This window comes from Hippopotamus amphibius, chromosome 1 (genome assembly GCF_030028045.1).
Source record: "Hippopotamus amphibius kiboko isolate mHipAmp2 chromosome 1, mHipAmp2.hap2, whole genome shotgun sequence".
NCBI classification, from domain to species: domain Eukaryota; kingdom Metazoa; phylum Chordata; class Mammalia; order Artiodactyla; family Hippopotamidae; genus Hippopotamus; species Hippopotamus amphibius.
Genome location: NC_080186.1, coordinates 9319193 through 9344787, shown reverse-complemented (window position 1 = coordinate 9344787; position 25595 = coordinate 9319193). Strand labels below are relative to the sequence as shown.

The following is a 25595-nucleotide window of genomic DNA, read 5'->3' as shown; positions in this document are numbered from 1 at the left end:
ATTAGGATGGCCATCCTCCTTTAGCTGTGGTGAGAATATGGTCTAGAAGTCATACTAGGCAGTCTGCACTGCATAATAATTAGAAGAATGAAAGTACCCAAAGCTACCAATAACAGCTCTGGGTATTAAGAGTATACCATATATCAGGCCCTCACCTGGATGCCTGAAACCCAGAAAAGGCAAGTACAAGGTAAGAGTTAAGGTGTTCTGCAGCCTCACTGCCTGGCTTCAAGTTCCCAGTCTGTCCTCAGAGCTGTGTGATGTGGGGCAAGCTATTTAACCCTGCCGTGTCTATCTGCCAAAAAGGGGGTAAAAGCAGTGTCTACTTGGCGGGCTTCTTACTAAAAGCGACGGTCCAGGTAGAGCCTGAGTGTGAAGGCAAGGAGTGCTCGGCACACACACAGTAATGCGGGTAGGAAGACATTTCCATCCTGTACAGGTGCTCAATACACACTTGTTGGAGAAATACTTAAATGTCAGAGCAAAGACCTATGTTCTTTAAAACAGACAACTAGCATTGCGCTATTTTTCTTTTCTAAATTAAGCTCAAGGATTTACATATTCAAAAATATAGGCTTATCAGTGTGGGACCCATTGCTGAAGTTCAATGAGTTTCAGGTTCCTCATCAGTAAAATGGGGAAAACAGCTATCTCTCTGCCTGAAATATCCACTGTTGTGAAGATTAAATGAAATGATATGATGAAATCACACAATGGTAAAAAGGTAAATATCTAAGTCCTTGTTATTTAAACACGTCTACAACAGCCTTAAAGAAACATACTGCCTGCCCCAAACCCAGAAGCACCTTGCTGCTGCAAGTGCTACAAATATGATAATGACTCTCTCCCTTGACTTCATTCATCCCTACAACTGAAAATTAGTCAGTGCATTAACTATCCCAAACCTCAACGGCTTCATCAGTAAAACGGGACAAATACCTATTACAAGAGCAAGTGCATGAAAATATTTGACATACTGCCTGGAGTACACAGTGCGTGCTTAGTTAACATTTTTCCCTTTCCTGAAGAGAGGAGAGACATATGATTTTGCTCATTCTACAGCTGGTAAAAAGCACGGTTTGAAAGACGAAATGACTTCCTTCAGTCACACATCAAATGAGCAACATAAAAAAAAAAAAAAAGGCTGTGTTGAGTGCTTGCTCTATAAATCTTTTAGTTTTGTTGAGTTGTTTCGATGATTTTCTATATTAGAAGTTGTGCTTTTTTTTTTTTAACTGTATAAATCCTTTGAGCTGGCTTATTGAGGTATTATATGTGCTATAATTTCTCCAAAATGTTTGCTAAATAGTCACAAAATATCCACTGACACTTTCACAGAATTATTACAAATAATTATTTGACTAAATCCTTACCCAGTTCAATGTTCTGGGAGGTATCAGCCGTGTGGAGAGCCACCTCCTTGCCAGGTTTCAGTGTCCCATTAATGGGCATTCCTTTAACATAAAAATCAAGTTCACAAGGTAGCAAGTTGCAGATTACGACCGTCGGCAGGAGATATATGGTATGCCCGGGCTGTCTGAAAATCTGCTTTGCGCTGTCAGAAAATATGTTGGAGGGCATGTAATCCGGATAATTCTCTTTCTTTATAGCCACACAAAACCTATGATGACAAAATGGTGTAAAAATCATCAGCTTGAATGAAGAGTTTTAATTTTTTCTTCTCCTTAGCTGAGTACGAGACAGGATAAAGTTAAAATGGTGCAGTAATTTAGTAAGATATTCACAATTTTCAATCCAAACACATTTAGTAAGGCATAATCAAATGACAATAAAATGTACAAACTAAATGTTTAGTCTGATGAATTTTGACAATTACAGACATCGCTATAACCACTACCCCAAACCAACTGTTGAATATTTCTCTCACTCCAGAACGTTCCCTCATATCCCTTTCCAAGCAATATCCTCTCCCATCATTCAAGCAACCACCTTCTGATGTTTACCATTATAAATTACTTGTGCCTGTTCCTGAACTGCATATAAATGGAGTGACACAGTGTGTACTACTCTTTGTGTCCAGCTTGGTTTTTTTGCACAGTATTAAGTTTCAACAAGACTCAGCCACGTCGTTCGTATGCATCAGTACTTGGTTCATATGCCAATGTGTGACTATACCATTTTTAAAGAATTCATTATCCTGTTGATAACCAACTGGGTTATATCTCCAAATCAAGTTAGTGAGGATGGAAATCCTAACAATACTGAGTCTTCCAATTCATGAACTTGGTTATATCTTTCCACTTACTTATTAGCTTTTCTTTAGTATGGCTCAGCAAGGTTTTGTAATTTTTAGGGTAAAAGACTGGTACATCATTCTTTAGACTGATTCCTGAATAATTAAATTTTTTTTGGTGTTACTGTGAATGGTGTTCTTTAAACCACATTTTCCAGCTGTTCATGGCTAGAATATAAACATATAACTGATTTCTACAGGTTCATCTTGAATCCTGAAATCTTGATGAATTTATTAGGTCTCATACTTGAAAAAAAAAAATTACTGATTTTCAAATGTTAAGCTAATCTTACATTACTGGGATAAATCTCACTTGCTGGATTTTATTTGCTAGTATTTTGTTAAGAATTTTTGCATCTCTTCATGGGGAAATACCGGTTTGTAGCTGCCTTTTTTTGATAATAACTGTATCAGTTTTGGTATCAGGCCTATGCTGGCCTCATAAAATGAGTCAGAACTACTTCCTCCACCCCTACTTTCTGAAAGAGCTTTTGCAAAGAGCTGGTATGATTTCTTCCTTAAATGTCTGATAGACTACACTAGGGAAGTTATATGCTCCTAGAATGTTCTTTGTATGAAGGCAATTTATTATAAATTAAACTTCTTTAATAGATATTGGGCTATTTGGACTGTTTCTTCTTTGTGTTACTTTTGGTAATTTGGGTTTTTCAAGAAATGTGTCATTCCAGTGTGGAATTTTTTTGCATAAAATTGTTCATAACATCTCCTCTTAATATCTGTAGGATCTGTAATAATTCTCCTTTTTTTATTCCTTATACTGGTAATTTGTGTTTTCTCGCTTTTCACCATGATTGGTCTTACTAGAGGTTTATCAAATTTATGACTCTTCAAAAAGCCAATTTTGACATTGTGGATTTTTCCTATTGTTTATTTTCTACTTCATTGCTTTCCACACTTATTTTATTTTTCTTTTCCTAATTCTTTGTGTTTAATTTGTTCTGCCTTAAGGTAGAAGTTTAGATGAGTGATTTTACATCTTCCTTAATTTCTTTTTTTTAATTAATTTATTTTTATTTATTGGCTGCGTTGGGTCTTCGTTGCTGCACGCAGACTTTCTCTAGTTGCGGCGAGCGGGCTGCTCTTCATTGCGGTGTGCGGGCTTCTCAATGCGGTGGCTTCTCTTGTTGTAGATAGAGCACAGGCTCTAGGCATGTGGGCTTCAGTAGTTGTGGCTCACAGGCTCTAGAGTGCAAGCTCAGTAGTTGTGGCACACGGGCTTAGTTGCTCTGTAGCATGTGGGATCTTCCTGGACCAGGGATTGAACCTGTGTCCCCTGCATTGGCAGGCGGATTCTTAACCACTGCGCCACCCGGGAAGTCCCTTCCTTATTTTCTACTGTGAGCATTAAAAGCTATATGTTTCCAGCAAAAGCATTAAAAGCTGTTGCTGCATCCCTCACATTTTAATATGTCTGGTTTTTATTATTATTCACTTTGAAATATTTGTTATTTCCTTTGTGATGTCTTTTTGACCCATGGGTTATTTAGAAATGTATTGTTTAATTTCCAAGTATTTGGGGGTTTTGTAAGCATCTTGTTGTTACTGGTTTCTAGTTTAATACCATTATAACAATGAAATACATTGTGTGGAGTTTCAGTTCTTTAATACTTATTGGTCTTTGTTTCATGGCCCAGTAGATGGTCTCTCCAGATGAATGTTCCACACACATCTGAAGTAAACGTGCAATCTGGAATTGTCGGTTACAGTGTTTTATAAATGCCAATTGTGACAAGCTGGATGATAGCATTGCTCAAATCCGTTTATATCTCTATTGTTTTTGCTGGTTTGTTTTATAAATTACTGACAGAGAAGTGTTAAAGTCACCAATTTTGTCTGTGTATTTATCTACTTCTCCCTTTAGCCTGTTAACAATCGCCAAATCTCGATAAAGGGCATGGTGGAATTCTTTACACCCTTTTTCTGCTCCTCTGTAAGTTTGATGAAGTGAATGACTGTCTTTGCTATAAAGGAAACTAAAGCTGACCATCTCTAACCTAGTAAATTTCAAGTCTAATAAATTTAGAAGGATCTAACAATTGCGATCCAGTATTTTTTCTAGCATTGAGTCTAGCAGCATATTACTTGTACTCGTCAGAGGAGGAAAACAGGAGTCTAAATGAGAAGATAATTTTGTCAAAGTCCCCAAGAAAAGTCAGCGCTATGTGCATAAACCTTCACCCAAACTCCTCTGAGTCATCTGAAAACCCCCAACCCCAGAATTTTGCATCCCAGTTTAGGAATGGGAACTGGTCATTGTTTTTTCTTCCCTCCCTACACATCTTCTCTTTATGCTGATGCAGAGAGAGCAGTTTCTAACTGTGTATGTGTGAGTAGTGGGTCTGTGGTTGTTTCTCCCACAAATATTAGATGATAAGTAACAGCCACGCTCCCACCCATGGTTAATCCTTGAATTCTTACAAACCTAACACTTTAGGAATAAAAGGACTTAAGGAATAAGAACTTCAGGGTTTTAAATAAGCACAACTGAATCACTAAGGGCCCTCAGAGAAAGAATGAAGAACAAAAAATGGCAAACTTTACATATTACTGCCGTGCCACGCATACCTGAAGAATCGGCTTTTTTCCGTGTCCATGGAGTGGCACTCTCGTTTGCTGCTACTAATCTCTGCAGTCTTCACTACGTTGGTCCAGTGAATAGGAGCCTTACAGAAAAACACACCCAGTCCTTTGGGCCGGGCCTGTAGCCGCCAAGAAGTGAGGTGTAAAGGCACAGCAAACGAATCGCCTGGCATGATGGCGGGAAGGACCACGGGCTCTGCCACAGAAACATGTGTTAGCACTTTCGGGAGTGGTTACCCACCCCAAAGTCCATCTCAGGGCAAAAGGAGGACAATGTCAAAACTTACTGTCAGGAGCTGATGGGCTGTCCAGTCTTAGTTCCATTGGCGTCTCAAGTCTGTTCTTCACCATGAGGGCTGACCGGACAGTGATCACTTTCCGAGCACTGCCTTCCATAGTCACCGCAAAGACGACCCGGACGGGTGGGAGTGAAGAGAACTGTGAAAAAGAGAGAAATAATAAAGAGTGTAGCTGTGCTTTTGAAAAACATGCAAAATGCAATACCACCAACCAGAACGCCTACATCTAAAGCATCTTATTATCACTACAGCTCTTCAGCAAAATGAGTCATTAAGTCCTAAAACCACTCAGCTTTAATAGGAGTGACTATCCTCTAAATACACACTATTATAACAGCCAATTATAAAGAGTTGTTTGGATTGGCATGCCTTTCACAGGAAAGATAAGGTTTTTTTCTAAATGTCATAAAATTTACTAGATACGCTCATACACTATATGTTGACATACCTATAAAAAACCCAACATTTGTATTTCAAAGAACTTTAAAAACAAACTTCTTCTTCACTAAAATTTTCTAAGTTCTGTTCAATAATCACTCTTTTTATGAACAGGACACCAAGGTTCAGAAACTCAGGATAACAGAGGGAAATAATTTATTTCTGTTCTTGGGTGCAGCCACTACTTTCTTTTTCCATACATTCATTCATACATTCAACACACATTTTGTGCTGCTACCATGTGCCAGGAATTTAGGAATTGTTTTTAAGTATAAAATTCCACACTAGGTATACCAAAGAGAAGGTTTCTAAAACTATTATTCTGAGTATCCAGAACATATTGATTCTGCTTTTTTATTGGAGAAACAAATGACACAACATCCAAGCTTTCCACACTGCCAATTTATTAAAACAAACAGTATGTGAAAACCAGCCCAATAAACACTCAAATGAAAAGCTCCATGTTTTGAAGCAAAGCTGCTAGAAAGTCCTGATGAAAAGGCAGAGTACAGTCGCCTAGAGTGTTGTCAGAGGGACACAGTCATCACCAAAGCTTCCACTGACCGGGCCCAGGAAAGCCCCGGGAGAGCCAAGGCCCAGTAACGATTGTTTTAAATCTTGATCTTGTTGCCTCTACGCTTATCTGAAATTTCACATTTTAAAACTTACTATCCTCGGGGAAAAGAAATCATAAACAAAAACCTTGAAATAGCATTTTAATGTCACCCTGTGATAATGTTTCAAAAATTCAAACGAGGGGAAAAAAAAAATCTTACTATTTTATTCTTAGTTACTTTCATGGCCTTTGGACCAAAACCTATAAAATATGTATAGCCATACAAAGGTTAATTTATATTTAACTTAGAAAGGAGACTTGGGACCAAAACATTTGGCTTTTTTTTTCTCCTTCCCTGTAATATTCAGTCTCACATACCAAGTTAGGTGAAAACATTTTCTTGCAAGTTCTTGTGAAAGGAAGGAAATCATTAATAGAAAAGGAAAAAGACAAATTCCAATTGTAAGAGCCCAGTGGTCATCAAGAACTATGTGTATAAACACAGTGACATAGGAAAATCATACTCACGTAAACCTGGGGATGGATAATATTTGTCCTGCTGCTTGGGCTGCCAATCTAAGAAAGATTCCAAAAGTCAGAGTCAGTACAGACCTAAGATTACAGGCGTCATTAAATTCAATGACAATGTAAGTTGCTTGTGGTTATAAATACTCTTAGGTAAAGTATGGTCTACTATGGAGAGAAAACATTTTGGAAGATACGTGAAAAGCAATATTCATTTTACAACCATTCAATATATACAAAATTTCTCCATAATGCATCAATATAGCAGAAAGGTATCTCTGGGGGGAATTAATCTTTTTATTACTGGACATGAACTTAGGCAGAAAAATAATCTTGAAAGAAAGTTTCTTCTTCTAAGAAACTTGGGGCACATGAGAAAAACAATGGAAAGAACAGGATCCTCCGAGAATGTATTTCATGAAGCAGCAAGCGTGAGGAAAGCTACCATATCTCTGCAAATCTGTGCTGTCCTACTCATCACTGGCGACTCGAAAATGAGTGCAGTTACCCCCCAAGTATGACTGAGTACCTGGCAAGAGCACCCACGGTGGTCCTATCAGCTGGGATGCCAGCCTCCACCTGCCCATTCTAGTCAGAGATGCTATACTCCCCAGGCTGGCCCTTCAACCCCCTAGAACTATAGGCTGGGGTAAAATCAGGGCAAGGGTGTGTGAGAGGATGTGTGACCAGAAAATAAACAACAGTGGACATCCGTCTTCAGGCCAGAGAGGAGAATTTGGAGACGCAGAACTAGCAGGATCAAGGAGCAGCATTATACGTGTGTAAAGAAGATAATATATAAAGGAAGCATGAGGATACGTAAAATAAAGCCAATACATGTTTGGCAAACTCGCAAATTCTGGTTGGTCTGGATGAGTACAAAACGGATCTGCACAGGTGGAGTAACACGTGTTCACTTCAATCTTAGATCTTGTTTTTCTCCTAAAACTAACCATTGTCTGGCTTGTCTACACAGTGATTACCAAAGCCTATGACTGACCCCGAATCCTCTTGGGTAGCCTTCCTAGTGCTAGGAGAAATGAAGAGCAAGAACACTTCCCTACAGCAAGGCCACTACAGGCCTGTCTGATAGCCTGGCTTTAAGGCGGTGTGGCCAAGGCACAATCCTGCCCCTGAACCTCCTTTCCACAGCCACAAACCGTAGAGGAAGAGGAATTCTTATCCGGTGCAGCGTATCGGAAAAAGGTCCCGACTTTGTCCACAGACACTGGGCTCACTTGCTCCCAGCCATTCACTCTCACTTGCAGCTGATGGATCCGGAGGTCATGGGTGTGTCTGTCAGGCAGAACACGGGAAAGACATTAAGCACAATCCTATCAAGGGAAGAGAAGTAGAAGCAAAGCCTGAGATTAGATTTACTATATAATGACATAAAAACCCAGTTGGTTAAGCCTTTTGGCAATTACCTAATGCAAGGGAAATCAAGAGGATATCTTAACTGGGTCTTACACTTAAAACAAAACTGCAAGATGTGTAAAGCCTGAGCAAGAGTGGCAACTGCCCTCCCTTTGTACAAACCAAGTGAACTAGCTCGTGTCTGTCCCCCACTGATTTCTACCTCAACCTTCATGAAATGACGGCAGCAGCTAAAAGCAGTACAGTGGGGGAGTAAAAATGCTGTGCTAGCAATTTAATCACATAACCATACTCTTGGAAATGCCTAAAATGACATTTTCTCCTTGGTTCTTTTGTGGAGGCTCCTGCTTCTCTCAGAAGCACACTCAGTTACTGGGCTTCAGTCCTAGAAGACCACCGACAGGGTAATGAGAGACAGAGCCCACAGGGTTTCTGGGCTGAAGCACGCAGCTGAAACTGCAGTAGAAGGCAGTGGGCAGAACGGGAGGAACGGGAGGAAATTGCACATTTAATTCTATTTTAGATTTTGCCTAATTCAAGCCAGAAGCCTGAAATGGGGAACTGGATTTGAGGCTAACAGGAAGGCAAGGGGGGAAGGGAGGCAGGGAGTGGAGGACAGAATGCCAACGTGGGAAACGCCAGAGAAGGCATTGATTTCGATGAATTCAAGCAGAAAGGTGGGACTTGAAATGAGTTACAAAACATGGAAACCAAAATGGAAATGACAAAAAGGCCAAACCCCTCCTGATACAACAGAGGCAGTGCTTAATAAGAAAGTGAGCTTCTCCAGGAACTCTGTGGAGCAGAAAGATGCTCACCACTCGTCCCTGGAAATGCTAACGTGGCTTCCAGGTACATGTGCCCAGCACAGTGATTTTTTTTTTTTAACTTTTTTTTTTTCCTGAAAATCACCGGAGGGCCCCAGGTTCAGAACTCTTGCCGCTAGGGAGTAATGTGCACCAGTGCAGAGCTATACGGAAGGAAGACGTGTTTGAGGAGCAGACTTGCACACAAACAATTAAAGCCCCATATTCATGGGACCACAGAAGGCTGAAGCCAATCTCTTAAATTTCAGATCATGAGGCTCAAACACTAAAATCTTAACCTATTCACTATCCACTGGACAGCCCTTCTACTTAAAAATGTTAGCAAATAAAAGAACATTTTATTACATATTTTATGATCTCTCGGTAACCAGGCACAATGTTCTTTCGCATTCATTCCCGTCCTTTGGCTGGCGATTTTGAGCGCATCAGTGAGTAGTCTCCCTAGGTGAGTTATTCTATCCTCCTTAGAATCAGAGTATCTTATCACTATTGGCTGAAACCATCTGCCTGCTAAAAGTACTGGGGCACATGTGTATCTTAAAATGGAAATCAATATGCTCTAACCTTTTAATAACACCACGTCACCACTCCATCGTGAAAACCAGCTCGGGTGCAATGAACTGGAGGGTTGTGATCTGTCTATGTGTCCACCAGACTAGTTACACAGAGCACACCGGCTATCACCTCACATGTCGAATAGAGGGGTAATTAATGCAAAGAAATGTATTTCCAAAATAGTCATTATATTTTTTAAAAGGAAACTGATTTTCTAAATACATTTAAAAATAAAACAGTAAAGTCACTAACAAAGGAAAGTGGAAAGGCAAAACACTAGGGACAATTATTTATATCATATATCTTTTTCTTTTTTTGAGACAAAGAGCAAACCATAATTTTACCTGTGTCTCAGCTTTCCTCTTGCTTCAAATTCAAAGGGAATCTCTTCCCCTGTGAGGACTTCACGCCACTCGCTAACATTGTGTGTGTCATCAAGAAACGATCCGTTCCCTTCCGGAACCACCCCCGGACTCCCGCTGTGAGACAGTGCAGCCCTGGAACCAAACCAGACAACACCAGCTAGTCCCCCTTTCTCTCCACCTCTCTCACACACAGCTCAGGACTGGAAGCAGAAACCCTCTCAGGACGCAATGAGGCCACGTGACCTGGCTGCAAAAGAGGACCTAGAAGGTCAGTAACCCGAGTTATCTCAATGATCGATCACAACTTATGTGAAACTTTAGAAACAGATGAAAGCTTTCACTGCAGAGTCACTTGCAGCCAGCAGTAGAGTCTGGTACACAGGGGACTACATAAACTAGTCATGACTTTTAACAGTAGTATTTAACTGACTGACTAGAATTTAACAGACCTGAAATGTTTTCAAAAAAACAAAAATGTCTCCTCTAGAGCATTATCATAGCTGGTGGAGGTGGGAGAAATATGTCTCATATCAGTTGATTCTGGTACTCATTTCATACACTTCATTACGTAAATTGGAAAGGTCGGCCTGCATTTAGAAAGTTGAGCCAAGGTCTAAACAGGCAGAAAGTTGTTAGAGAACATTCTCACTTGGCTTAGGTAAGCTCTCATTTGTTCTCCTAACTCCACCTAGTTTCATCTGGACTCAAGTGTATTTTAGGTTTGGAAGATAATTCGGTGGGGGCGAGGGGATATGAGAGGTGTTTTCAAGCAGCTTTGGAAGAAACACGAGCAAAACATTTGCTTTACTAACCATATACAGCTTCGTTTAAAAGGGGAAGTAGAATGGGGACCGAGGAGAAAGGATGGAAAGACTTTTCTTTCACATCCTTGATTTGCTCAGCTTTTACTTTAAAAACAAACGGATACCAGGATCGCGATCACCATTTGGATACTTCAGACGCAAGACCTACTTCTCTGACTACAGACTCTACAGAGAACCAGAACCTCCATTGTAAATCTCATCAAGACAGCAAGTTATTGATTCAAATACAATCAATCCCAAGAGCTCTGCTGGGCTGGTACACAGCAGCCTTTGGTGGTAGACATGGCTCTAGGTGACAGATTCAGTGTTCCTTACCTGGTGGGCGTGGTGGTCAGGGTGGCAAACCACAAAGTGCAGCCCGTGTGATTCCTCAGAGCAAAAGGGACGAATGGCTGCCGGCGTTTGGGGGCTTTCATCTCTGCTGTGAGCAAACGGAAGACCGTTAGCGTGTGCACCAACCTGTGTGGCAGAGACCCTCCCCATACCTGGAGACGGTGCCCCAAATTGTCTCTTGTGCAAAGGAGCTGAAGGTGGAGAGAAAAAAGAAGGAACCACCACAGGTATGTTGACAGGCCAAGTGGGATATCTCCGCGTATTCTGCCGCCTACTACGAGATCACTTGGACCCCTGACAACTGACTGTGATGTGTCACGACTCTCACCCCACAATTCTCCTGCAACTCTTATGGGCCTTATCTCAGAAAAAGGCATCAGACCTAATATGGCTGGCATCAAGAAGGAAAGAGAAATGGATCCCCGCTACTCCCAAGAAATCCATTCTAAACGGATAACCCAAACTGCAGCAAGACAGACCACGTGTACTTGTATCACTTTGTTCAGAACACCTGTACTTTAAGGAAGCCTCCTTTTACATGACTTACACCCGAGTCATATTATGCATATTATAACAAAATGAAAACATTCTTTCCTATTCATATATATATTTTTGTGGGTTTTCCTCCCTGGAAGATCAAAAATATACTAGTTCAAAGCTATTTAAATGAAATCTTTAGCTCATTTTTTTTTTTACACAGATATTACCACCCTCTGCTATCAGGCGGGTGGGTACTACGGGGACTACAAGAGGAGCACAAACAGAATATGACTTCCTCCACAAGAGAGCTTCTAATCAGGGAAACTGGAAAGAAACACTGATCAATACAAGACTGGAAGTAAGCAAACTCGAGAGAGAATCTGACCTGACTATAAACACTGTTAGCAATCAGAGAGGGGAGGCTGAGCAAGGCTCTCCAGTGCCTGGGCTGCCTGGGGGCCCGCCCGCCCGCCCGCAGTCCGTCCTGCTGCAGGCTCCTGAGGGCAGAGAGGCCCCTGGCTCCCATCAGGGCCCGCAGTTCCTCTACTGGCCACACAAAGAAAGAGGGGGGTGGCAGCAGGAACCACAACAGCCGGGTCTCCTGGCTGACGTGCTCAACACCACACGCCCCACCAACAAAAACGGGCGAGGCCCTGTCTTACTGTATGTCCGGCTTTAAAGCACAAAGACATCCCAAGAAAGACCGGGACCCAAATGGTCTGCAGCTGTGGAGAAAATGACATGTAGAGGCGACTACAATTGCCAACTGAGAACACTATAGCGAAATTCAATTCATCTTCCAGGACTGCATGTTTCCTGCCAGCAAAATCAAGAAGGGAAACTGCACCAGAGCCTGCCTCTCCCACCTCTCACGTACAGCACAGGGCAATATCCTAAGTCAGTGTCGTGTCTTTTTAGTTTTCCCTTGTAGCTTCTAAAGTTTTCAGAAGTTAGTGCTCTGAGCACTGCACGACAAGCGATTTCAGGTTAAGGCAAGTTCTGTGTTGGTAAGAAGAGCTCAGGGGAGTCTAAATAAATGAGTAGTCTCCAGCGTGTTCCCAGGATTTTGTGGTTAGCTTTTAGAGACACCCCAAAATACATCTAAAGATAATCTCTGCCTAGGATATGCCCATTTCTCATCCCAATTCGTTTTTTAAAAAAAATTAGTATTCATCAAGTTGAAAATTAAGGAGTAGCTGTGAGGCTGCTGACAAGAGCAGAGGGGGAGTAAAAAAAATTTAAGAGCTGTCAGCAGGGTAAACAGTACTCACTGTGGCACCTTGAAAGGCACCTCCATCTCCATGAGAGAGAGCTGCTTTATTACAGGAGATAAAGGGCCCAGGAGGAAAAGAAGCCAGATGTGCTTTCATATCCCACTGTGAGCCAGACTCTAAGTTTCCATTTGCAAATTAGATTTAAAAAGAACAGGTGGCAAGTGGCTTTGATCACGTTGGAACACAGAATACAGCGCTAGGAATCCACGTAAAGATATTCATGAGTGTACTGCTTTGGAATTAAACAGCCTGGGTAGGCACGCTGCTAAGGTCCCCAAGCTTCTTGTGTTAATTACACATACCAGCAGAGACCTCAGCAACCTGCCGCTGAATGCTCACAAATCCAAACTCAACAACAAGGGACAGATTTGACATCTTCCACACTAGGGTCCAAATCAACTGTGCACTTTGCCTTGGGCACAGCACCAGAGAACAAAATCCCCAGGTCCACCAAAGAGAACAGTATTCCTTGGTGGCCTCAGAAAACCTCCTCTAGCGACCAGACCTAATTGGTTCATAGGCTGAAAGAACCCCAAGCTCCTCACATTCAAGTTCAATTTAAATAGCTCCAGCTGAGGAAATGTCTGCCCCTGTGGATTCGCTCCCCAGGGCAATGCAGCCATTATAAACAGTGCGGGTTCTCATGCTATGCAGCAGCTCAGCCTATCAGAAAAGGACCTGGCTTGTAAATCATAAGAAATAGATTAAAGTCCCAGTTCTGCTACTAGCCAATCATGTGAATGGAGGCAATTATTTAGTCCCTCTGAGCCTCCGTCCCCACCAGCTAAACAGGAATAATGCTTTGCTTAGCCCAAAAGATGCACTAACAGATATAGAAAAGCTTAGAAGTATAAATCCATGAATAAGCGAAGACTCAATCCTGGGCTTTGTGAGCCCGCCCTGCAAACATCCATCCTGGTAAAACCTTACAGGAAAAAAAACCATAACAGTGTCCCCGCATATTAACATCCCTGTTCTGAACTCCTACTAGAGGAAGCTCAGAAGGTCTTTCTTACAAAATCTACCATGACCCAGGATCTGGTGGTGTTAGCCAAGTACAAACATAAATCATTCACATTAAACTGCACTCTTTCAAATAAATGAAGAACTGAACATCTTAGGATTCTAAGGCCTTGATGTTTATGATGTTTCCCTCTCATATTTACTTACCAGACAGATTCTCAAGGTATCTTAAAGGGTCAGAGATAGAAACAAAGAACATTCTCTTTTGTAACTCCTAAGAATCTCAATTCATTTTTAAAGAAATTAAGATTTGTGTCTAAGCATTATTTACTGGAAGCTTTTTTTCTCGGCTCTATTCCTGGTCATTAGCCCCTTGCATCACCATAAGAATAACATGCCCTGAGAACTCTATAAACACAGACTTGCAGCACTGCTTGATGGAGGGTGATTTTCTTCCATTCATTTGCTTTTCAATATGAGACATCACCTTAAACTGACACTGGATGTTTCTGCATCATACACTGTGGAGTTGATTCCATTTCCACTAAGGGTTAAGGCAGATGGAAGAGACCGAATAAGAATCAGCACATTGCTTCCTTCTGATACAAGATGCCACTTTGTCCTTTAGTTGGAAGTGACCTTTCCTGCTACTAAAGCAAAGTACTCACAACCGGGTATACCCCCATTCAGCTCCCATGTTCACAGAAAATCGATGTACAAGGCAGTTCTTAAAACAGGAAAATAAAGCAAGCCCTCGCTTGGCTATACTGTACCTCTAGCATAGATCTGGTGCTCTAGGTTAGTCAGACTGGCTGTACTCCTAGTTCTAAGGTAGACAAGAGGGAGGCCTGGTAGACAGGAGAGACAAAGTTAGAAGCTAAGAACCAATATAGTGAAAAAGAAGACTCATCTCCAAAACATAAGCACAAAAAGAGCACATTACAAAAACAGCAAGCATCATGCACTTATAGGCTCATTCCTTCAGTGAGTACTGAGAGTAAGGAGGTACTTGACAAGGTGAGCGAGACAGTTTTTATGCTGGCTTTTACTATGGAGGCTATGTCAACAGAGCATGCTCCTTTTTTTCTCAACTGGGGAAAGAAAATGTACTCACATTTGCTTGAACAGAATGACAAGCCTTTTGAGGATTTTTAATTTAAAGCATGTATGTTCTCACATGGCACAGAAGAGTTACCAAGAACAATCAGTACAGATTTTAGCGTGAGTTGCTCCGTTCCAATTGGAAAAGGCAGTAGCAGTAGAATGCTAATTCCCCAGGGGTCTCAAAAATGCAAGGGAAGAATCAGTCTATGTTCCAAGTGTCAACAATCTCTACTGAGGAGTTATCTCATGGTATTATTTACATTATACATTTTAACGTGGAAGTTTTTAGGGTTTTTCTTTTTTCATATTTCCAAAAAAGGAACTGATTAAGGTGCCATGCCATCCAGGTTTACTTGCAGAATCTCAGCTGTTACTGAACAAAGTCAACAATTGTGTCAAAAATGAGGCCATTATTTTCTTTCCCCTGTTAAAGGAACGGTAAGAAATCAGCAGCTCCCTTAGGCTGAATTTCATATTAAAAACCTCTAGTTCAAGGGCTCATTTTGAAGCTGGCCTGAATAAAATACACAAATTTGGGAGGAATGTGACTAAATATTCTCGAATAACAGTTGAAGGTTTGTGATCAGTTCAACAAGATTCAAACCTACTGACTTTCAAAACAAATGCCCAACAATTATGTTAGTAGGTAGTAGGCCTAGTAAGAGACTACAATCCCATTTGCGATCTACCATCCAAAAATCCTCAGTAAGAAAAGAGGTTTGGAAATTTAGGTATGTTCATGTATGCCTAATTAAAAAGATATATTACATCTTTAGAAGCTTAAGTAACCATAAAAATCTGTAAGTAAATAAAAACCCAGCTTTAATTTAGCACAGGCATTTAACATAGATACGGTAGGTTATTAACTATAAAAAAAGAGGAGATGTTAAAATAAAGGGAGAGGAGCAGGGGGAGAGGGACAAAAGTCCTTTATCAGAATCCTGAAGATTCGGCCTTCCTAGTGTTTGCATGGAGTCTGGATTTAAGATCCCTCTGCAGGAATAACGTTTGTAGAAACACACTCTCTAGAACACATCACATATTACAAAGATTATTCAGAGTCTTCTGGGTAGACTACGTTACATTCTTTTGACACACAAATTGGGAAGGTTAGAGGAGGAGCCAGAATTGAAGCTGATGATATCTGAAAAGCCCTGGCTCCTAAGCAATGGCCTTGAGACTCAGAAGCCACAGCCTGGGAATACAGAGAGCAAGCAGAGCTGACGTGTCCTTGTCCCTCCTTCGAGAAGTACTGAATACAAGGCAGATAGAAAGTCCATTTATACACCCTGAGGAGAGACAAACCAGTTCAAATACTTCATACACTAAGAAAATCCATCTTCCTGTGACACGTTTGCAGCCCAGATGGAATAGTTAAGTATTCATGAGCTATGTGAAGTCCAGCCAAGACTCCCCAAAGAAACCGCACTGAAAGAGCTGGGGCTGAGTTGAATTTGGATGACAATGGCTTGTGGAACAACTAAGGACCACGCAGTTGGCCACCACAATCTCCCCAGCTCTGAGGAAATCAGAGCTCCATGGTGAAGCATTAAATAAGGAAAGAAAACATTGTTAACAGAGAACACACTGACTCCTCTTTCTTCAAGAGGCTGAGTATTCAATTCTTTTCTACTTTATAGTACATGGCCCCCCTTTCAACAATTGCTTCAACATGGGAGCCTGCCGTCCCTCTCTTCAAGAATATATGCAAACTCTCTATCTCTAGACTTAGAAAACTGAAAAGATGTTCTTAAAAATCCAGACCGAAAGTCCAATCCATTAAAATGTTCTGCTGAGTGAAACACAACCTGGCCAATGGCCGCTCCTGATGCATCGCCAGGTGCCCCAGTTCACGTGCCATGTGATCAGGATTTAGGAACTGCACACTGCAGGTCCTTCCTCTCCCACAATGGTGAAATCAGGGCTCATATTAAAAGTTCATCATTTTGTGCCAGAAAAAATGTCCCTTCCAAACACTAAAACAGAACTATAGAAGATAGTCAGAACTTCCTGTAGGTTTTACCATAGAAAATGATGGTTCTGTCTGAAGTTCTCAATGAAATATGGCTCTGTAGGTCAAAGGTAATTTAGCCAAACATTTGTAGAGAAAAATCTTACTTTGTCCAAAGCATGGAGGATCCACTGAAGAGCCCATCCAATCTTCTGATGTGGTTGAATCTATTTCCTTGTCCTCTTTGCAGTAATCTGCCATCCACGATTCCTTGGTACTTACATATTGGTCTAGAAAAAATTCCCCAAAGATATTAAGAACAGAAGTAGAAAAGACTGAGGGTTCGAGTAAGATGACTTCAATTCAGCAAAACAAGCTTTTATCGAATGTCTGACTTAATGCTAAGCACTACACTAGATTCTGAGAAAGTCTGTTCCTTGAAGAACCCCAATACGCCACTGGAAGAAATTAACGTTAACAAAACAACCATCATCACAAAACTATCCCCTGATGTGAAAGGAGCTAAAACAAAGATACAAATAAAATGTTATGGGGGCACATAACAGGGGAAGATTTATTCTGCTTTGGCAGAAGTGGAGGAGTACATACCGAAGCACATGGCAATCTTCAGAGAGGTGAGGGCCTTTGTTCTGGGTCTTGAAGAATACGTAGGGTTACCAATAGGATTAGGGATACAGGGACATTCCAGGCAGAGAGAAAAGCATATGCAAAGACTTCAAGACATGAAAGTACATGGCACATTTAGGGAACACTGAATACTTTGGTGTGACTCTGGTACAACATACTGGGGTACAGGGACATAGTAAAGTCTAGAAAAGCGAACGACGTGCTTTGTGAAGAGCACGGCATGCCATGCTGAGAGGCAGGGTTTAGAGACAGAAAGACCAGTTAGGAGGCTATTAAAAAACCCACCAAACTCAGGAGGCTGCAATCCAGCTGACAATTCTCCAGGAGTAGTTTTACTTTTTTGAGAGGAGAATTATAACGGGAAGAGCAGGTTAACACAATAATCACGCATCACGCTTAGATAAAGACCTTTTATACTAATTAAAGTATTACACTTTTAAAAACAAGAATGATTAGTTTCTGGTTTTTAGCTCCAACATCTGGCTTCAGAAATGACATTTATTTAAACACTAACAAGTCACAGCAATGTTTCTGTGTTTCAGCACAATTTTAGGAAAAAGGAATTAAAGGTTAAAAAAAAAAGCTTTACCACTGACAAGAAAGCTTTTTGGAAGATATTTTCAGTTAGATGCTCATCAGAAATATCAATAGAACTCTTTTGTTTGAGGAAAGCTCTTATTTACTGTAGCTTTTCAAAGCACTGTCTCAAACTTTATCTAAACTTCCAGATGAACAGATTATATGAGAAATAACATAGGAGCCAAAATAATATAGAAGAATCATGAGATCAATTTACTATTACATAAGTGATATTAATATCCAGGCAAATTAATGAATGAAATCTGCACATATAAAACAGTAGTTTTAAAATCTGGGGATCAGTAAACTTATGGTCTTGTTTCACTACACATTCTCTCCATCTTACTCTGACATAGAATAAGCCAATGGTTATTCTATGAGTCTCAACCCATATAATAAAGAAAGTTCATAGATTTGTAACACAGTCTGGCCTCCACAGCTGTGGGTTTTACAGCAGATACAGAGGGCCAACTGTATTCATTGTACTAGGCCATTTTACACAAGGAACTTGAGCATCCACAGATTTGGGGGGGGGGGGGGGGGAGGTGAGGAATAGGGGGTGTGGTGCTGGACCCAATCCCTTTGGATACTGAGGCACAACTGTAGTATGTGTTATCTATCACTCAGAGACAACTACAGGGTTACCAAGAATCAGATCCTGTAGTCAGTAACTCAGACAGTGAGCGTAGTTTTCACAGTGAAAGTAGGCACTATCTGACTGTATGATACTGCTATTCTTCTTTTGATATAAAGACAAGTATAGAGACAAGATTCTGACACACTACATCAAATCCAGGAATGTGCATTTCAGTGTTGTCAAAGAAACTTTCAGAACACACACCATTAGCTTGGCAACACTTTAACTGTGATTTTCAGAGTTAGGTCAACATGATACTTGATGGGAAACAGCACAGGCAACTTACCCTGCTGTAAAGACAATCAAAATTACATCTTTTAAGAATTATTCTGTGAATAGTCTGAGAGAAATGAATCTAAACTCACTTCTAGGACACTTAATAAGTCCCAGTGACCAAGCATCATGAAGGGAAGGTTCCTCATGGGCATGGATGTTTTCTGTGTAGTCTAAGCTCCTGCTTGATCACTGAGAGCAATAATGTGGGCTGTCACCTCTGGAACAATGGGCTGAGAAACACCAAGGGGCCAGGGTTAGGGTTTACCAGGAAAGCAGCCCTGATGAGTAAACGACGTCTGGTATGGGCCCAAGTGTTTGCTGAACCAGGATTAACAGTCTTCTAGACAAGGGACTTATACACAGAAAAGTACCAATGTTCAAAAGACAGCTTTTCACTCACCAATTAGTACAGAGGTGATGTTGATATCCAAACGGTGTTTGGCCTTGGCTTCCAGCTTCAGTCGAGGAGGATGGAGACGACTAGCCGCCTGTTGTTGCCAGGATACAGAGCATGGCCAGGGCTCAATAAATGGCTCCCAGCCTAAAAGAACACAGGAAATAAGACATCTGCTCAGCAGATATCAAGAGTTTATAGGGGAACACCATTCGCAAGTGCTCAGCAAGGACATTCTATAGCTAATAGCTTTCTATTTCCAACTTGATTTCACAATGAAAGCACCAACTTTAGCTGCAGGTCACCTTACAGATGTCTGTGCTGTCTCAAAGACAAAAGCAGAAGAGCACACATGCACCCCAACCATGGTCTTCCAAAGGTGGGAGGAAGGATGGCAGGAGGTATGTGCTCCCTTTTATTTAAGAGCAGCCAGGACCTGTTTTTGATATACTCAAGTGGAAAAAAGTGTCTCAGACTCAGGTTGGAAAAAGTGCCAGTGGCTGAAGTAACTATTAAATTTGATTACCCTGCTTACCTCAAGAACCCATTGGTTGAATAAACAGGTATACCTGGAAATTCATTAACCTAAGTTTTTCAAAATTTTTATTTTAAAATGTGTCATATGTATTAATACAAAAGGTATACATAAATGACATATTTGTATGGTTTAAAGAATAAAATTACTGTAAACACTCACGTACCCACTGTTCAGCTTAAGAAACAGAAAATCATACATGCCTTTGAAGCCTCTGAGTACCACTCCCTAGCAAACCTCTCCCACCCAACTCCAAGTAACCATTAGCTTGAATTTTTAATCATTTCCCTCTTGCTCTTCTTTATAGTTTTATCACCTATGTATACATTTCTTAAGAATATATAGTTTGTCCTGTTGGGGATCTTCAAATAAATAGAATACAACTGTGTGTATTCTTTTGCAAGTTTCTATTTTTGCTCAATAAGTCTTTGAGATTCACTCACACTGATGCCATACAGCTGTGGTACATTACTTTCACCACTGAATTGTAATCCGCTTATGAACATACCACAATTTATTTACCTACTCTACTGCTAAGAGACATTTCACTTGATTCCAGTTCTGCTGCTATTAGGAAGACCACTACTGGAAGCAGTCTTATACTTGTTTCCTAGTACACACAGACAGGAGATTCTCTAGGGTACAGATCTAGAAGAAATATACTGAAGGACTGTCGAGTATACTTATAGGTCATGTCAAACTGTTTTCCAAAGTGGTTGTCCCAATTTATAAATTCCGACAGCAGTAAACAGTTCTAGGGCTCATACCTTCACTACACTTAGCAGTCACACTTCCTTTTTGCCAGTCTGTTGGGTGAGAAAAATGGTATCTCACTGTGGTTTTAAAGACAACTTTTCAAGGCCAGTTAATCTTTAACAGTTTTCTAAATACACTCCATTGGCCATAAGATGAGGGAATTTACCAATACAAATCCAATCTAACATGCAGCATAACATCAGTACGTTCATCTCCTCATGCCATTTAGCACTTTGTGACCTGAATGTGTTCATGCAACTTTAAAAGTAAGCAATATTTGCTCTGGGAAAATAAATGATTCTCAAAAAAATAGCTACCATATGCCCTGTAAAACTTTCTCTCAACTAGCAAGGCTTGGGCCATTATTCTAAAGTTAAACACTTTGAACAATTAGGAAATAAGAGTGTTGCTTTTAAGTGAATCCAGAACGGACAGGGGAGAATGTTAACTAACATATAAAATTGAATGTGACACGTACTCTAGAACGAACAGCAGCAGCACAACACATTGGAAGCTTAGTTTTCCACTGACATCAAAGGGAGCAACTTCTCTTTGACACTACTTGGTTCACTCTGTCCACACCTACGAAGAACTCTCTTAAGGTAAAGAACATCGCGGCTCAAACTGCTCAGCCCTGGTACAGGATGGCTCCTGAATGTCCCTCTGCATAGGCTCTTACCTTGGTCGTTCCAGTGGAAGGAAAGAAACCTGAAAATGCCTTGTAGCATATCCAAGTTTCTGTCTCTAGAAGAAGTAGCCCTGATCAACCGCATTCTACGCTAGGGAGCAGGTATGGCAGGTTATACACTGTCATTGACTCAGTACTCTTCTAATGAGACAAGTCCAGTAGCGAGTGAGGAGGCCTGACGTTCAGAATGCTTACGGGCTTAAATCTCTCTTGAAATTTAGCTACCATCAGGGCCAGACAAATGATCCTCCACTACTGAGCAACTTCAGGTTCTGAAATGAGCCAAACTCCAGGATCAAAAAGAATTAACTATCAAAACTTCTTTTTAAATAATTCGGTTGTGACATATCAAATTGATTTTTAGCAATATGAAAAATCTGTATCTTTTGTGCTTGTGCAGTCACTTATTTTTCATCTTTCCCTGTCCTGTCCTACCCCTTTGCCTCATGCAAAATTTATGTAGAAATAGGCCCAGGCAAATGCCAGAGTCTATTTTTTAACTCCCATGATAATTACACTGACCTGACAGAGCACGGTTATAATAATCTCCAGAAAGGGTGAAGTGGGCGTAGCCTTCGGGGCTAGTTCTTACATGCTGCAGAAAATTCAGACCTGCAATGAAAGCAAATCTTATTGCAGTGGTAGGGTGGGAACAACCAAAACTTTCTTTTGCTGACACATCATACTAAAGAAATGTTGGAAAAACAAACACATAGATACAGAGAACAGAGTAGTGGTTACCAGGGCGGGAGGGACGGGGGGTGGGAGCAGGGGTGATCCGCTGTGTGGTGATGGGTTAAAAACTAAATTTGTGGTAGTGAGCACACTATAGTGTATACACAAGTAGAAATATAATGCTGTACACAAGAAACTTATATAATGTTATAAACTGATGCTACCTTAATAAAAATAGAGATGTTAATTATAGCTACTATTGATGATCTTATAGAACACATAAAAATTTGATATTCTGTTCATCAAGGTTTTTTTTTTTAATAAATTCTGATTCTTAAAAACACTGCATTTAAATATCATTTATCTTAATTACTGAGTTTTGTGGTACCCCTTTAAATGTTGTGAATGAGGTAAATGTCTCATTTGCCTCCCCACCAATCCCAGCCTCGGCATTCAAGTGTATCTCAAGCCTGTGGGAACATAAAAAACATATTTCTACCTGAATATCTGAAAAGAAGGTAGAGTAATGAGAACAGTCATGCCTTCATAAATATTAGCTGCAAATTTTAAGATTACCATAGAAAAATAAGAAATAATTATTTTCTGCAGAAGAGACACCTATGGAAACAGTCAAATTCCAGCTGTTAGTTTTAACCAAGTGGCCCTTGTGGTGCCGAGAAGCACGGGAAAAATGAAAACCTCCGCAATGTGTAAAAGGTCGAATTAAATCCCCAGAACCAAATTTCCCTTGAAGAGAAAAGAGGCTAGCAAGATCAAAATGACAGAAAATTAAAAGTAAACACAGCAGTGAGATTCTCCTTTACTCTCCTCAGAAGTCTCATCTGACATGGCTTGCAAGGATGTGACTGAGGATAAAGCCCTCCTGCCCTGGTCTCCACTCTGCTGAAGGACAGCTCTCCGATGAACAGGGTTCCACCTCCTACCTGGCCCTACAGAGGAGACTCTGGGGTGAGCTTTCTAATAAGCCTCTGTGCTTTTTAATTTTCAAAAGACATATAGTGTGGAAACATTATATTCTAAGCTTATCTTTTAAATTCCTTTAATAACAGTACTCCCTACAATCTTCAGATACATGAAAAGATAAACAAAAAGGAGAGATCAGGAATTATTTAACTAGAGCTGCTAATAAAACAGAAATTTCATCAATGACAATTTCTGTTATTCCAAGGCATGGTCTGAAGGCCACATATGGCAAATAAATACACATTTCTTTAAAATACAAATAATGGAAAACATATGTAAAACCATTATCTAAATCTCTCCTATACTATTAAGTACGGGAGAGCAGGAATACCATAAAGAAAAGATGGCAGTAATTGCAAATCTTCGCCATGAACCTGAGGGTTGGGTGGGCACTCACGGGAGAAGGTGAGCTCGGCGAGAGGGACGTCACAGTCCATGCAGTCATCAATGAAGCAGATGCACACGCTCTCGGCTTTCATCTCCACGCCCGAGATCAACCAGGCCGGCGCAGCTCCCTGACTCTCTCGGCTGTTAGAGGCCAGGGAAAGGGACGTCAGGGGTTCAGCATTCTTGAACAACCAACTTGCTGCCTTTTTCAGCTGACCTGCAAAGAAGTTAAAAGGTGATCAGTTCAACCCATTCCCACAGCTACCCAAGCAACTCATAGAGGAAACAGAGAAATACATTTGATAGGAACCTACTGGACAGCCCAAGAGAACCTTGATACCAGATGTAGTCTCAGACATAACAAAGAAAACACAGCACAATAAGAGGAATTCTGCTTTTTAGCAAACAGAACAAGGCCCTCTTTGGTGCACACCTCTGCTCAAGTTTATCACACCTTTCATGACCTGGCTCAAAATGCCCCCAGGAAGCCATCCTTCCTCTACTCTGCCATCTGTTAAAGGAGAGGAGAAAAGAGGAAAGGAGAGGATCCAAAGGTCCAGGTGCCACTTGGTACTAAAATACTTCACCTTCACTGTGTAGTTATACATATACTGATGTGGTGTTTTGTTTAATTGTTCTCAAATGTCTTATGTTGTACATACTTTGTCTTCTCAACCATGTGTGTAATATAAAACTATTAAATAACAGCCCCCTGAACACAAATAGACTGCTAAAGCAAAAAGAAAAAGAATAGGACAGAAATGAGAAAAGAAAAGCAATGCAACTCTGTACTTATAAATTTACCCAAGGCCAGTGCATGTAACAGTGGTAAGCAATTAAGGGCATGGGCTCTGGAGCAAGATGGCCTGGCTTCCAACCCTGGCACTTACTAGATGTTGGATCTTGGGCAAGTTACTTGATCTATGCCCGACAGCACCTGTTTACAGGACGGACATGAGGAGGAAACAAATGAGTATATGCGAGGTTCTCAGATCAGAGCCTGGCATATAAGAAAGGGTCTATAAACATTAGTTAGTATTATCACCTTTATTATTGGTGGAACTAAACCTTAGTTACAAAAGAAATAAAAATTAACAAAAATCCAAAAGGCTCTTAGAAAACTTTTTATTAAAATATTTAGTGTTTGAATTGTTAAAGAAAGAGTAAAAAGAATAGGAAATGTAAACATTAAGGGGTATAAAGTTAGTTAAACCAAAAAGCAATGATGACTAGGTAAAAACAAAACTAAAGAACACAAGATAATTAGGTGTACCTTCATTTTTTTCAGAGGAAAGAGATAGGTAATGCAAACAATTATGTGATGAGACCATGTGAGTGGTCAAAGTTTTAACCTGGTACAATTCTTTTAGAAAAAGATTTGTCAATTCAAGTAAAGAGCCTCAAAAATATATCTATATTCTCTAGTCCAGTTTTTACAATACTAAATCTCACTACCAAAGAAATATTTAAAAGATGTAGACAAAAGTTCACACACAAAAATATTTATTACAGAATTGTATAGAATAATGAAAGAATGAAAAACAACTTAAGAATGGTTAAATAAATTACAATATATATCCTCAGGTCAATGTAAAAAAATCAATGTTTACAAATAATTTTAATGCCATGGGAAGACGCTGCTGATATTCAGTTGGATACACCGGCACACCTCGTTTTACTGCACTTTGCTGATATTGTGTTTTTTACAAATTGAAAATCTGTGGCAACCTTGTGTCGAGCAAGTATATCGGCACCATTTTTCCAACAGCATTATTTAATTAAGATATGCACTTCCTTTTTTAGACATATTGCTACTGCACACACAACAGACTACAGTTTAGTGTAAACATGACTTTTATATGCACTGGGAAACCAAAAAATTCGTGGAACTCGCTCTATTGTGATATTTTTTTTATTGTGGTGGTCTGGACCTGAACTCCTGATATCTCCAAAGTCTGCCTGTATATAATACATAGAGAAATAAAAAGAGAGAATATACATGCAAGTATCAACTGGGAAAAAATACAGCTTTTGCTGTACCTCTGATTTTAAGAGGAAGGGGAACACAGAGGGAGCTGGAGAGGTAGTGTGATGCAGCAGAAAGAACACAGGCACACTTGGCTTTAAACCCATCCCAGCCCCACTCTAACAGGTGGCCTGAGACGAGTCTACATACCCTATCTGAGCCAGTTTCCCCATCTGAAGTGAGGGTAATAATGCCTGCCTCCACAGGCATGAGGATTCAACAAGAAACAGGACTTGTTGAAGAGGAGCTCAATAAATGGGCATGCCTATCAGTGTCACCACCCT

At 40.5% G+C, this 25595-nt stretch overlaps 1 protein-coding gene across 8 annotated transcripts in view; it reads right to left on the bottom strand.

Moving 5' to 3' along the window:
• VPS13D (vacuolar protein sorting 13 homolog D) overlaps positions 1 to 25595 on the bottom strand; it is a 236908-nt gene that overhangs the window by 135868 nt on the left and 75445 nt on the right. For 6 of the 8 annotated variants that reach the window (XR_009047684.1, XR_009047679.1, XM_057696667.1 and 3 more), the window contains 11 exons: positions 23296 to 23502; positions 21762 to 21851; positions 19267 to 19407; positions 16894 to 17016; positions 10937 to 11042; positions 9777 to 9929; positions 7834 to 7969; positions 6677 to 6724; positions 5143 to 5293; positions 4841 to 5051; positions 1374 to 1621 (listed from right to left, as the gene is read on the bottom strand). Coding sequence is in view for 6 of the 8 variants with exons in the window: in XM_057696667.1 (XP_057552650.1) it covers positions 1374 to 1621; positions 4841 to 5051; positions 5143 to 5293; positions 6677 to 6724; positions 7834 to 7969; positions 9777 to 9929; positions 10937 to 11042; positions 16894 to 17016; positions 19267 to 19407; positions 21762 to 21851; positions 23296 to 23502 (1614 nt within the window). In the remaining 2 variants the exon portion in view is untranslated. Of the gene's footprint in view, positions 1 to 1373; positions 1622 to 4840; positions 5052 to 5142; positions 5294 to 6676; positions 6725 to 7833; positions 7970 to 9776; positions 9930 to 10936; positions 11043 to 14444; positions 14520 to 16893; positions 17017 to 19266; positions 19408 to 21761; positions 21852 to 23295; positions 23503 to 25595 lie in introns of all 8 variants that reach the window. The other 2 variants (XM_057696680.1, XM_057696634.1) reach the window with 2 other exon arrangements.